The following is a 15,062-nucleotide window of genomic DNA, read 5'->3' on the forward strand; positions in this document are numbered from 1 at the left end:
TTCTCAAAATTCACTGTCTGCAACTTAATGCAGAGAGAAAGGAACTTAAAAAACAAAGTTATGCTTATTTTGGGTCTAAATATGGGGCTGGAATGCACGTTTCTGTCGGGACGAGTCTCACAGACAGGAGTGTGATGCTGTAGACTCGCTGAGGTGAAGATTGGTCAGCGTCACGTGACATTCAAACATCTCAAAACAGAGCCTGTCCGTCCCAGAGTCAGGACTCGCGGTTTTGTTATTTCTCCTCACAACATGTTGATTTGTGTGCACAATCATATCTTTTTGTGATCGAGGATCTGGGTAACACAAAAACTACCCAAACACTGGAAAAATAACCCCCAAAAATGACCCAAAATGCTCAACCCAGGACTTTTTAGAGTGTATATTATAGAGCAAAGAGTGTTGTCTAGTGTAACCCCTTGGGTCCTACTTGCCCCACTTTATGCAGGCCTCGAACCCGCGCCTCCGGGGTGGGAGGCAAGCGCACTAACAATGAGACTAAACACTGCAGATCTAGTGTCAGTCACTAGTGCTCCTCTTGAGGCAAGGGGAGTGAGATTTACTTGCACAGCTCCTACATGGTGGCCTCCATTACACTCACCCGTCTAAACCTCACTCCCATCCGGGTCACAGCACCAATGTAACCCCTCAGGTCCTACTTGCCCCTTTTTGTGCAGGCCTCGAACCCGGGTTTCTGGCATGGGAGGCGGGCACACTAACAAAGAGGCTAAAGACTGCAGCATCACCTTAAATGATTAAACAAAGATGAATTATTGTTGCAGACAGGGGCGCTGAATAGAAAAAACAAGTGTCACTCATCATTAACTCAGCACACAATGCAATACAGTTCTTGTATTCTTTTGGAAATATATTTCTTTACCCCAAACTGAAAATTCTCTCATCATTTACTCTCACTCTTACTTTCTTCAGATTAACACAAACAGATTATTAGTGCATGTAATGCAAAAGTACAAAAAGTGAATACAATGGTAATGTTTATTAGTTTCTTTTTCTTACACAAGCCTATTGTTTTATTTTCTAGCAGTTTATCATGTCCGCCCGTATATCGCCCACTCCTAGGTCTGAAGTTTGCTCACTTAGACAACCTTCAGGCAATGCTTTATCTTATGAGTCCGTAGATTAGATACATTTGTGAAACTCTTCCCACATGAAGAGCACTGGTGCGGCTTCTCTCCAGTATGAACTCTCTCATGATCTTTCATGTCTCCTGACCAAGTGAAACTCTTTCCACAGTGTGAGCACTTGTACGGTTTCTCTCCAGTATGAATTCTCTGGTGTTTTTTTAAGTTGCTGGATGAACTAAAACTCTTCCCACAGTCAGAGCACATATGAGGTTTCACACCTGTATGAATTCTCTCATGCTCTTGTGAAGTGTGCAGTTGTGTAAAACTCTTTCCACAAAAAGAACAAAAGTAAGGCTTCACAGAAGCATGAATCTTAAGGTGTGTTCTTAAGTTTGATGCTACAACAAACGTTTTATCACACTGATCACAGCTGAATGATCTCACTCCAGAGTGACGACGCAGATGATTTTCCAGAACACTTTTGTAAGTGAAACTCTCTCCACACTGAGTGCATGTGAACAGTTTTTCTCCAGTGTGAATTCTCATATGCACATTCAAGCTTCCTTTCTGAGTGAAACTCTTTCCACACTGAGCGCATGTGAACGGTCTTTCTCCAGTGTGAACTCTCATGTGCTCATTTAAGCTTCCTTTCTGAGTGAATCTCTTTCCACACTGAGTGCAGGAGAATGGTCTTTCTCCAGTGTGAATTCTCCTGTGTATGTAAAGGTTTACTTTATGTCTGTAACTCTTTCCACACTCAGAGCAGGTGAAAGATCCTTTGACTCCAGTTTTTACAGCTTGTTTTTGGGTGAAATTCTTTTCAGTATTTGAAATGACTTCATTTTCATCTTCATTTGTGAAATGATGAGGTTTTTGCTGTTTGTCTTCATTCACTTCCAACAGATCTAAAACCAACATATTATATTTCCATAATTCAAAAAAGAAGGACAAATGAGAAATGAAAATTAAAGATGCACCGATCGACCGGGCAGGGACCGGAATCGGCTAATTTTCCGCATAAAACAGCTTGTGAGTTGCAAGTATCAAAATGAGTGGCTTACTGTGCTTAAACGTTCAAATACACACAAAATTATGTCAAAATGCTCGTCTTGGTGAGTATTCACTTCTGTTTTGGAACCTAATTAACACAAGTTGTGTAACAGTATATTGAATCCGTGCATAAACTCTTAAAGTGACAGCAGCCTAATATTCCTGCTGCTGTCTGTCATGTTAATCAAAGAACTAAAGACAAATAAAATCACTCTCTGCTCCTGACTGAATAACTTTTGTAACTAATTGTAAGTATTAATATGTATTTAATTTTTTCAATGAAGACTATCCAGTCTTACCTGAATATACTGCATACCCACCTGAAAAGTGTTTATTTCATATCATTCTTTATTCTATTGCATTTATTTGTGCTGTTGTTTAAAATTTGTTTGTTTGTTTATTATTAGTGTATTTTTACTTATTTTCTATAAAAAATAAAATTTTGCATTGAAGAAAAGTTTTTTTGTTTGTATATGCTGTCAATTATAGTTCTGAAAAAACTGTAATCAGCAAAAAACTGTGAAAAACAGAAATCGGCCAAGAAAATTGCAATCGGTGCATCTCTAATGAAAATAAATATGTCTTGATTACAATGTAGCACAAATCTAGTTTAATACTAGTATCTAGTTTTAGATGTATTGATATATGTCAGTTCCTCATCAGTCATTAAACAGAATGAAGGAAAACACAAACCTATTTGTTCCTCTGTGTCTTCATCTTTTATTCTGCAGGGTTCTTCCTTAAACTCCATCTTTACAATAGTATGTCAGTAGTTTCCCTTGGAGTAATTCCTCCTGCTTGCTTCTTCTTCTCCTGTGGGAAGATGGGAATATTCCCCAACATCTAAACTCTCATGAACGACTGTGGGAGCGGCTTCACTGACTGAAGGTGTGAACTGTGGTCGCTGGTGCTCATTTAGCAGATGATCATCACACTTACAATCACTCTAAATTGTAGTCTGGGAAATGCTAACTTTTTGTTGAAATGAAAGCATACAATCCCACCCTCCCTGCAAATCGCCATCCAAAGCCATGCCTCCTCCAAAACATGTGAATGCGCACAGACCAGAAGCGAGTAAAGATTCTGAAAGAAATTAAGGAGATCCCATTATAATTTAATATTAGTAAACAATATCATATCAAATTGCAATAAAACTGATGTTGATAACGATGATAATGATGATGATTGATATAGATTAATCTAAAAGCCAATCACATAGAAGAAATAATCGTGACAACAGCCAGTCTGCGTGCAGCTTTTAGCTTGCATGTCAAAGCACGTCCATTTCCTGCTGCACAATATTGTAAGCTATTGGCAAAGAAAATTCCACATGAGGAAAAAATGAGTGGAAGCAGTGATGAAAGTAAAAGCGAAACTGAAACTAACCTCAAGTTATCATCCAGGGTCAGTTGTTCAAAAAGTTTAATCTGGATCAGAATGATCTGGATTTGGAAATCCCATGTTTTGCTATCCAGGATCAGGTAATCCATCTGGTTTTTCAAAGAAAAAATGGATTGGATCACCCTGATCCAGATACACACTTTTCCAGATTACCAAATCTGGATTACCAGTGCTCTACGGAGCCCCTAAAGGGACATGATGATAGAGAGAATATGGGTTATGAATTAAATATAATATTTTTGTTGGATATTTACAGCTGTTTGGGGATCGTTTTATGGCACCAAAATCTTTTTTACTTTACAGTACGTTACCGAAAGGCTAAATATGTAGGTTAATGTCTACTTCTAATTTATTTAATCAATAAAAAAAATGTGTATGTATATTACATGATATAAATGTTGTATTTTTTAACCAGTTTTAAAGTTTTACTACATTTTCCTCCTGGAATCCACCTTGAAATCCTACCCCCTGTTGGGATCAGGATAATCCTGTTTTTTTTGGATCAAAGTTATCCAAATCCTACTGACAAGTTTTGAACAACACAAACTGAAGGTTTGATCCAGATTAAAACTAGGATTGGATTCCGTGATCTAATCTGATTTCAGAATCCCTTTTTCCTTTTGAACAACCCATTTTCAAGATTTGACCCAATCCAGTGGCCGAAATCCGATCAGATTACTTTTGAACAACTGGCCCCCAAAGATGATGAAATTGTCAATAAAAGGTAGCATGAATTCAGTTACTCATTTGAACCATGCCACTAGGACAGCTCGAAGTCCAAACAGCAGCACAAACTTACGAGAGCAGATGCGTTTACTCGCTGATCAATCTCAGTCACGTGACCACTAAACAGTGCTGTGAGATCCAGTGAAACGCTTGAATTCAGCGAAGAAGATTTAAGTTAGTTTAACGGCAGATGAAACAGCACTGACAAACAGGAAAAACACTGTGCACCAATACAGTCGGAAGGCTTTTCAATCTACAAATATGTAGTAACACTAACTGCACCATGGCATTGTGGCAGAAAAGTTTGACATTTATCGTGATAATTATTGATATCGACTGATATGAACATTTTTATCGCGATAATTTTAGGACATATTGCAGAAACAATAGTATGGATAACACATGGATATAGCTCAGAGTATAACATAGTCAAACACATAGCTTTGCAAAGTACACTACATTTAAACGCAGGCGGTCAACACATGTGCTCTAGAAAGCTTCATCTTTGTCCAGTGACTGCTGATTTTTGTTTTGGTCTCACATGATATATGGTTTTTCTTAGATTTATTCAATTAAAGTAGTTGGGAGATTCATGTTAAAAGCAAATGCTTATTTAAATTCTTCAGTTCCCACAGCAGTTCAGAGAAGCTGAAAGAATATTGATGAGGGTTGATTGCTGTAATCAAACACCGATTAAAAGTGTGCAAAGCAGTGACAAAGAAATAGTCTGCAAATTTGAGATATTGGTATTTAATTAAAAACACCAGTTTTTGTGTCACTAAAGATTGACACATACATTTTTAGCAGTACAGTTAAAAACATCAGGTTTAATTTATTAATTACAAAACGCAACTCAAAATTACACTTGAATAACTAGTATGTGAAGCACTTAAGGTTATATTTGCAACATTCCCTTACGAAAATTAACCTTGCTTTTATTATAGTAAACTGATGCAAAAACTTGTGGCAATGAGATCCAGGCAGTCCAGCAATTATGTCAGAGATCAAATTTGAATCAGGAATAACAAATTTATTAATAATAGAGCGAAACAAATTAAGTAATTAATAGTTGATAATAAAATCCAGAGTATTGTATCTAATAGACGAAGATGAAGTTCAGAATATAGAGAAAGAAGGAACAAAATTAAGATATTGCAGAATGAAATGAGAGGTAGAACAGAAGAAGCAGAAGCAAACAGAAGTAGAAGACACAGAAGAGATGCGAGAAGCAAAAAGAGCAAAGAAAAGCTAAACCATCAAAGACCCAGTCCGTTTTATACCATAGGAAAACTCAAACAGATTTATCCATTATGTCATAGTTGGTGTAACGGCTAGGTCAGAGTGACTGGTCAAATGTCAAAGATAGATGAAAATAGATACAAAAGGTGTTGTTTTGACACCCTTAAGGGAATTTTGCAGATCTTGCATTATCACATGTCTGAAGGAATGAAAACTGACTTATTTTGATATAAAGTTACAAGATCAAACGAACAACTAATTCTGAAAGCATCATCACTTCTGCAGTACTTGGCAGGCGTCCAATATCTAACCACAAATGTGTCGACATGTCCTGTCACAATGAAACACTTTGAAGAACAATTGAATATAGCAAACACACATACTCTTAAAGATAAAAGAAGAATAACCATAAAGGGTACAATAAAGAGTAAATACTTGAAAATATGATGAGGATTAATATATGGAGTAGGAGTACATGAATATATGAAATCAAAAGTAATACTGATAAATCATAAGCCATAAACGATTAACATGAAATATTAATAAAATGCATGAATATGAATATTGACCATTTTTGATCCACCAGTAAATGTGTACCAAATGACGGAATTATTACCATATAATTATTACCGTTTTACTGCAAATACCATGGTTAATGCTCATAATTTGTGGTTACCATGGTTTAACTATAGTAACCATGTTTTTTTTTTTTATTTTTTTTGTAGTAATCCATGTAAGAGCTTCACTTCTAGTCAGACATAATGAAAGTAGCATCCTAACTTCTGATTCGGATTAAATTTGGTAAAAACCCCGGTTGGACTCAGTAAAATGAACCGAATCTTTTAGATTTCTCCAAATTAATATTAAAATGAATGTACTCACAGTCTGAAAATGCAGATTTAGAGCAGAATAAACGGCTGTGTTCCAGTTCTCATGTTTATGTTCCCTTCGTCTCCTAGACTCGGATGTGTGTCATTGCTTCGGTTGCACGAGCGCCCTCTACTGGCGAAAACCATATTAAACTCCTGTGGGAAGGTGGGAGTGGCTTCACTGACTGAAGGTATGAATTGTGGTCGCTGTTGCTCATTTAACAGATGATCCTCACACCTACAATCACTCTTAATTATTTAGCATTAAGTGTTTTGCTCTAATAGCCATTTAGAAACAAATTAGTTTTTACTGTAAGGTTGGAAGATTATGCTGCTATTTTGAACCAATTATCGGATCAAAAAGCAGTTGAAGGACAATATGCACAATCTGCTTATCATACTCACATTCACTTTGAATTATCCAGTAATAGTACTACAATAACAAACATAGACAACTTTAAAAAAAGGGTATTAAATGCAGCAAGTTTTCAATTGTGTAGCTAGCAAAACATATCTGTGTGTAACAATATTTCTGGCATGCAGGGTTTCCACGTTGAGAGTCTGCTTGGCTCTGATGATCCTTTGCCTGATCTACAGCTGATATGATATGAAAAATCTCATTTTTTCAGGCATTCGACACATGTGCTCTAGAAAGCTTCATCATTTTCCAGTGTCTGCACTATTTTTCTCCAGAAGTTATGACTGTTAAAATGTCTTTTTCCTTTTTACTAACTTTAACTCATCAAGCTGATTTTTGTTTTGCTCTCACATGATATATACAGTACAGTCCAAAAGTTTGGAACCACTAAGATTTTTAATGTTTTTAAAAGAAGTTTCGTCTGCTCACCAAGGCTACATTTATTTCATTAAAAATACAGTTAAAAACAGTAATATTGTGAAATATTATTACAATTTAAAAATAAAAAATTCTATTTGAATATATTTCACAAAGTAATTTATTCCTGTGATGCAAAGCTGAATTTTCAGCATCATTACTCCAGTCTTCAGTGTCACATGATCCTTCAGAAATCATTCTAATATGCTGATCTGCTGCTCAAGAAACATTTAATGCGTACAATTGTACAAAATATTTGTGTACAATATTTTTTTCAGGATTATTTGATGAATAGAAAGTTCAAAAGAACAGTGTTTATCTGAAATCTAATCTTTTGTAACATTATAAATGTCTTTACTGCCACTTTTGATTGATTTAATGCATCCTTGCTGAATAAAAGTATTCATTTCTTTAATTTCTTTTCAAAAAAATAAAAATAAAAATTCTTACTGACCCCAAACTTTTGAACGGTAGTGTATAATGCTACAGAAGCTTTGTATTTCAGATAAATGCTGTTCTTTTGAACTTTCTATTCATCAAGGAATCCTGAAAAAAAAAGTACACAACTGTTTTCAACATTGAAAATAATCATAAATGTTTATTGAGCAGCAGATCAGCATATTAGAATGATTTCTGAAGGATCATGTGACACTGAAGACTGGAGTAACGATGCTGAAAATTCAGCTTTGCATCACAGGAATAAATTACTTTGTCAAATATATTTAAATAGTACAGTTATTTTAAATTGTAATAATATTTCACAATATTACTGTTTTTTACTGTATTTTTAATTAAATAACTGTAGCCTTGGTGAGCAGACGAAACTTCTTTTAAAAACATTAAAAATCTTAGTGGTTCCAAACTTTTGGACTGTACTGTAGTTTATCATATAGATTAGAGCTGCACGATTAATCATATCGCAATCGCAATCGCGATGTCAAGCTTGTGCGATTATATGACGCAAAATGCTGCGATTTTATGAAATAAAATAATAATAAGTTAATAAATAAATAAAAAATAAATGTGTGGACACAACAACCCATTATCTGAGAGCTGTTTGCCCATTTTATACACCGCTAATAAAAAGAAGACCAGTCAGTTTCAGTTTAGGCAGTGGCATGTGTGGCGCGCATGGTCATGACTTTTCCGGTGTGCAGCACAGAGAACGGGTAAAGATGGATGCGGAGCAAACTGTCACTGAACTGGTGGCAAGAAAAAACGCTACCTTTGTTATATGGCGATATTTTGGCTATAAGATTATAAACCCAGATTAGTAGTGGTTGAAGAGGAAAGAGGATTTAATTCGGTATCGCACGCAGCGCTGTTATCGGTGCGCACATGACGCACATACATACAAGGCTCGCGCGCACAGAGAGAGAGAGGCGCTTTATAGCTCGCGAACTCCAAATTGATTTCTCTTTCGCGTCCTCAGTGCACTTGGATGGTCACATACACGCATTATGTCAGTCAAAATACCCCTCTCAGCAAGTATTCATGTAAACACATTCAGTTATGTCTTAATTGAACGAGGTGGGAATTCGGATGTATATCTGTCCGATGTGTGTGTGCATGTCTTACTCTTAAAGTGACAGCAACCTATAAATACCTGCTGTTAGTCTTTATGTAGTATTTATCTATGCTTGTTGTAATTGGTGTACAGTATTTGTTCTTATTACAGTCTGTTCACTTGCCTTTAATAATGTATTATTTAGGCTAGCAGTTTATGCTATGGTATCAGAATAGTTTAAGTGGGCTAAGTAATAAATGCAAAGTTAAGTTACCCCCATCAAATTTTTTTTTTTTTGTGCTGATCCGAAGTATGATCCGATCTGTGACGTCATAACCGTGATGTGATCCGAACCGTGAGTTTTGTGATCCATTGAACCACTACAGATTAGTAAAGAAACAAATATCTTAAATGGGATTATAACAAGTTTGCAGTAATGCAAAGATGTTATTTAATTTCATAAAAATATTTTAATTTGAAAACGCTGTGCATTTGTTTGCTGTTGTTGCTAGTTTGAGTTGAGAAATACACATTTCAGCATTATCAGTAATCTGTGTATTTTCATTGAGAACCAAGCAAGATGACTCATGATACTGTTTGTTTATTATATCGCTATCGCAAATCGCAATCGCAATATTGACCTCAATAATCGCAATATGACATTTTCCCCAAATCGTGCAGCCCTAATATAGATTTATTAAATTAAAGTGGTTGGGAGATGAATATGAGAAGCAAACATTTATTTCAATTCTTCATATACAGCAGTTCAAAGAGAAGCTGAAAGAATATTGATGAGGGTTGATTGCTGTAATCAGACACTGAACAAACATGTGGAAAACAGAGACAAAAGAAATAGTCTGCAAATTCGAGATATTGGTATTTAATTAAAAACTCCAGTTTTTGTGTCACTAAATATTGAAGCATTCATTTTTATTTTTAGTTTTTTTGCAGTACAGTTAAAACAATGTAAAATATTAAGTTACAATTTGTGTTTATGTAACCCCTCTACCCAGGTCCTACTCGCCCCACTCGAACCTGGGTCTCCGGCGCTCTAAAGCCCGGGATACACTGTAAGATTTTAGCAGTCCTAAAATAATTACAAATCATACTGTGCGACATGGATCTATTAAACTTGGGTACGACATGCATGTAGACTGTACGATGATGACACCTGTTGACTCGTAGGCTACGATGCAAGTTTCTATAGAAGAATAAAACTTCATCAGCATGCGCTAGTGGTTAACAAAAATACCATGTTGAATCACACTTTGGCAGTTGTAGTTTTCATGTGTGCTGAAAAAAGGAAGCGGCGAAAGAAGAAGGGAAAAGAGCTTGAGGTGAGCAGTTTTAAGTTTTAGCACCATGTCAAGTTGATATCATATCGCCAGCAATCCTTATTGTTTCCTGATAACAGCAGAAAGAACTTAAAATATGTGTCATTTCTGGTCATAGCCTACAGATAAGACATCATTCAAAACTAAAGGGTCTACTTTTATTTGTAGACACTCATAATAACAAAACGTTACAAAACGCTTTTGTAAAATAAAGAACAATAAAGAACTCCTTAAGTCCACTATAAGGAGAATAATCCTGGAATGTTTTCCTCAAAACCCTTCATTTCTTTTCGACTGAAGAAAAAAGACATGAACATCTTGGATGACATGGGGGTGAGTAAATTATCAGGAAAAGTTTATTTGAAAGTGGACTAATCCTTTAAGGGTTGGGCTGGCTAGGCCAAAACAATTTAAAAAAATAAAAATAAAAAAGCGCCACTGACTAAACCCACTTACAACTAAACAATCACTGACTATACCAAACACAAAAAAAGAGATCTATACAAAAAGAAAAAAGCACCCAAGCCATAGCGCTTCAGTAATAAAAGTTATATATATACAATATTTACAGAAAAAGGGCAAAACGAATGCAACAATAAAGAGACTAAATGAAAAATGCAACCAGTGGAACACGAGGGTCAAAGTAAAAATGAGGTCACTTTATAAAGATAGCAAATGATAGAATATACAGTTTACAGATCATGAATCATAAGAAAACTTACCCCCTCCGAAGGCCATTTCGAATTCCTAAAGACACAAAGGTGTTGATAGTGATCAAAGCCTATAGGCCATGATGTATGTACATCGGGGTCTGCTAATTGTCTCACTTATTGTACAGCGGGGGAAGTTTTAATCATCCGATTGGTCAGTTTGAATGTCTCACATTTGGGTTTCAGTCACGGAAAGTCTCCTTTTATTCTCTGGCTCTTCATTTCACTGGGGCTTCTTTGCTCTGGCTCTTTCTCTCTTCTTATTTTTAAACTCTCTCTTACTATCTCTCAGGTAACATTCTACATATATGCTGGGTATGATTAATGGTATAAGTTTTAATCATCTATTTTGTAAGTGTAACCATAACCAGGTATTGTAATTAAACCCTTTTCAATTACAAATGATGTGCTTACTAGTTTTGATTCTGTATTAACTTTGAAGTGTTACCTATTGCAACACAATATCGTCACTCTACAGCAATGCTCTCCCACATATTTTTTCCTATTGTAACTGCATTTATTTCTGTCACTGGTATAAGTAGCAGTGGGTAGTAATAGACAAGAAATATTGCTGATAACGTTTCTTTAGTCATTCGCCAACCCTGCAGCCTTTACCACTGTAGGCAGACCACCCTTACAATGAACTCTCTCATGATATTTCAAGGATGATGACTGAGAGAAATTCTTTCCACAGTGTGAGCACTTGTGCGGTTTCTCTCCAGTATGAACTCTCTGGTGTGACTTTAAGTTGCTGGATGTAGTGAAGATCTTCCCGCAGTCAAAACACATATAAGGGCTCACACCAGTATGCATACTCTCATGCTCTCTTAACTTTCGCAGATATTTAAAACTCTTTTCACAAAATGAACAAACGTGAGGTTTCACAGCAGTATGAACTTTAAGGTGTCTTCTTAAGTATGCTGCCACAGCAAATGTTTTATCACACTGATCACAGCTGAATGATCTCACTCCAGAGTGAGAGCGCAGATGATCTTTGAGAGTGCATTTCTGAGTGAAACTCTTTCCACACTGAGTGCATGTGAACGGTTTTTCTCCAGTGTGAATTCTCATGTGCGCAATTAGGCTTCCTTTCTGAACAAATCTCTTTCCACACTGAATGCATGTGAACAGATTCTTTCCAGTGTGAATCCTCATGTGGTCATTTAGGTGCCTGTTATGTCTGTAACTCTTTCCACACTGAGAGCATGCATAAGGCTTCTGTCCAGTGTGAATTCTCATGTGTCTGTTAAGAAATGATTTATAAGTGAAACTCTTTCCACACTGAGTGCATGTGAACGGTCTTTCTCCAGTGTGAATTCTCATGTGCCCGTTAAGAATTGATTTACTTGTGTAACTCTTTCCACAATCAGAGCAGGTGAAAGATCCTTTGACTCCAGTTTTTCTGAGTTGTTTTTGTGTGAAATCCTTTTCAGTCTGTGAAATGACAGAGTCTCCATCCTCATTTATGAAATGATGAGGTTTTTGAAATTGATGCAGTTTGTCCTCATTCACGTCCATCAGGTCTAAAATATAAGATTACATTCACATAATTCTATTACAGAAGGAACAAAATGAAATACAACCTTAATTTAGCACAAATCTAGTTTACTATTGAGTCTACTAGTATCTAGTTTTAGATGCATTGTATTGTTACATGTCAGTTTTCATCTCAAGGCCAGTTCACACCGCTCCAACAGATGCTGGTAAACTCTTTGTCAGGTTTTGTCAGATCATTTTACGTTCGTCATCATCAGTCATTAAAGAGAATGAATTAAAACACTAACCTATTTGTTCCTCTATATCTTCATCTTTTATTCTGCAGGGTTCTTCTTTAATCTCCATCTTTACAATAGAATGTCAGTAGTTTCTCCTGGAGTAATTCCTCCTGCTTACTACTTCTCCTGTGGGAAGATGGGAATATTCCCCAGCATTTAAACTCTCATGAACGACTATGGGAGCGGCTTCACTGACTGAAGGTGTGAATTGTGGTTGCTGTTGATCATGTAGCAGATGATCTTCACACTTACAATCACTCTGGATTATTCAGGTGAAAATGTTTTGCTCAAATTGCTCACTGTTTTGAGAAAGCAGGACCCAATATATGAAACAGTTTAAATGATAAATAGTTAAAAAGATAAAAACCATTAAAAAACTAATAATAACATACATATACACAGATAACAATCCACATGCATACATAATGCATAACAAATACCGAAATAAGCTTAGATAGAACAGAAAATAGAATACATCGTGACTGTATCACAATCTTGACACACTTCCCACAAACATTGGCTTTATTATAGTAAAATTCCAGTAACCATGTGCTTTTTGACGGATCGATTACCATTTGTATAACCACTTTTACTGCAAATATTTGTAATATTTGTAGTAAAACCACGTAAGGGGTTCACTTCTAGTCAGACATAATGAAAGTATCCTCCCAACTTCGGATTCTGATTAATTCGGTAAACAATTCAGCTGGTTGGATTCAGTAAAATGAACCGAACTTTTAGATTTCCTCAAATAAATATTAAAATGAATGTACTCACAGAGTAAAAAGCAGATTTAGAGCAGAATGAACAGCTGTGTTCCAGTTCTCATGTTTATGTTCCCTTCCCTCGCTCACTTCTCTTCGTCTCCTAGATTCGGATGTGTGTTTTTGCTTCGGTTGCGCGAGCGCCCTCTACTGGCGGAAACCATATTACACCATTTAACCCTCATATATTAGATTTAAACAACCACGATAATCTCTGTTATCTTAGATGTTACAAGAATTATTAATAAAAAAAATTGAAAGATAAAGAGATTTGAAGATTTAAAAGTAACAAATAACATGTTTTACCAGTTTTTTTTTTCTTTTTACAATTTTTCTGTTTTACCAAAAACAAAAATTAAGCAAAGTCTTTGAGGTTGGGCTAAAAAAAACAGCCACTGACTAAACCCACTTACAACTAAACAAACTCTATAAGAAAATAAAAGAAAATACTTTGGTCTCCCTGGCTATACCAAACGCAAGAGAAAGATATATACCAAAAAGAAAAAAGCATCCAAGGTAGCAAACGATATACAGTTTACAGATCATGAATCATGAGAAAACTACACCACTGTAACACTCTCTCAATACATCATGTCAACAACATCTCTCTTCTCTACAGCATCTATGGTGTATTTCACAGTACGCTCTCTCCAGTCCACCAATCCTCCAGGAACACGTTCAAATAACCACCTGAGAGAGAGAGAGAGAGAGAGAGAGAGAGAGAGAGAAAGAAAGATGCACACACATCCCACCACACAAGCTCAGACATAACACGTGAGTTTAAATTACTCAATAAGCACAAGTTTGTTATTTCTTGATGTAACATAAATTCTACACACAATGCAAGTGGCTAGAGATGCAATGAATGACTGAATTAATAATAGAGCATCACCACTTAACAACCAAAATGAATTTGAACATCATATGGAAATCATTACTTTTATTTACTCCCCAACATAAAGAAAAGCATTCCTACTAAAATTGGGACATTTTGAATTTCCATTCTTGGACAAACAATCTTCAATAATCCTTTATATAATTTTATCAATATTCTCTCTTTGATAATGTTGCCATGTTAAAAAAAATCCAACTTTTGCTTTATTAGAATTATATCAAACTATACTTGTTAGTGATGGATCTGAACATGAACTTTGCTCAGACAACTTTGGGCAATGCTTTTTCTTATGAGTCTTTAGATTAGATGAATGGGTGAAACTCTTCCCACATGAAGAGCACTGGTGTGGCAACAAAGTTTAATATAACAGTATTAACTAAAATTGAAATGGTTACAAATAGGATGTATGAAATAATGATACAATGTTTGGTTAATTGTTCCCAGAATGTTTTACTGAGAGATTTATGTTCGAACACTTTCTTGCAACAGACTCTAAATGACAAATAAATAATGAATTTATCTTCTCAAAAGTTATGTTATTATCAGAATGAGCTCTATATTTCCAGCACTGTTAAACTTAGCAATCTTTCAATTCAGTTCAGAGAGGAGCTGAGAGAATATTGATGAGGGTTGATTGCTGTAATCAGACATAGATTTAGCGTGTGAATTGTGAATTAGAGACAAAGGATGGGTTTGCAATTCAGAGATACATGCATTATCTTAAAAAGTTCTGTGTGTCAGATTGTTGCATAATAATTTACAGGAAAACAGAATGTCAGAACAGAACTTCGAGGACATTTCTTTGTTATATGTTATTATGCCTGAAATCAAAATAGTGGTGCGGGTATGATGTCAAAGATTACTACAATAAC

At 35.7% G+C, this 15,062-nt stretch overlaps 2 protein-coding genes across 5 annotated transcripts; both read right to left on the bottom strand.

Moving 5' to 3' along the window:
* Positions 1–978: 978 nt before the first annotated feature.
* LOC125253166 (gastrula zinc finger protein XlCGF7.1-like) lies at positions 979–6,545 on the bottom strand. Of its 4 annotated transcripts, none has more exons than XM_048166989.1 (4): positions 6,384–6,545; positions 3,075–3,218; positions 2,829–2,948; positions 979–1,990 (listed from the first exon to the last, which is right to left on the bottom strand). In XM_048166989.1, the coding sequence occupies exons 3-4, from the start codon at positions 2,884–2,886 to the stop codon at positions 1,098–1,100; spliced, it is 951 nt and encodes a 316-aa protein (XP_048022946.1). In that variant the 5' UTR covers positions 2,887–2,948; positions 3,075–3,218; positions 6,384–6,545; the 3' UTR covers positions 979–1,097. The 4 variants fall into 4 exon arrangements, with proteins under 4 accessions (XP_048022946.1, XP_048022945.1, XP_048022944.1 ...); XM_048166988.1 differs by adding an exon at positions 3,522–3,721 and having other exon boundaries at positions 2,829–3,218; positions 6,384–6,490; XM_048166987.1 differs by having other exon boundaries at positions 2,829–3,218; positions 6,384–6,543.
* A 3,826-nt stretch (positions 6,546–10,371) lies between these two features.
* Positions 10,372–13,435, bottom strand: LOC125253162 (gastrula zinc finger protein XlCGF8.2DB-like). The gene is made up of 3 exons (XM_048166980.1): positions 13,309–13,435; positions 12,541–12,657; positions 10,372–12,279 (listed from the first exon to the last, which is right to left on the bottom strand). The coding sequence occupies exons 2-3, from the start codon at positions 12,596–12,598 to the stop codon at positions 11,342–11,344; spliced, it is 996 nt and encodes a 331-aa protein (XP_048022937.1). The 5' UTR covers positions 12,599–12,657; positions 13,309–13,435; the 3' UTR covers positions 10,372–11,341.
* Between the last annotated feature and the right edge of the window lie 1,627 nt (positions 13,436–15,062).

This window comes from Megalobrama amblycephala, linkage group LG18 (assembly GCF_018812025.1).
Source record: "Megalobrama amblycephala isolate DHTTF-2021 linkage group LG18, ASM1881202v1, whole genome shotgun sequence".
Lineage (NCBI taxonomy): Eukaryota > Metazoa > Chordata > Actinopteri > Cypriniformes > Xenocyprididae > Megalobrama > Megalobrama amblycephala.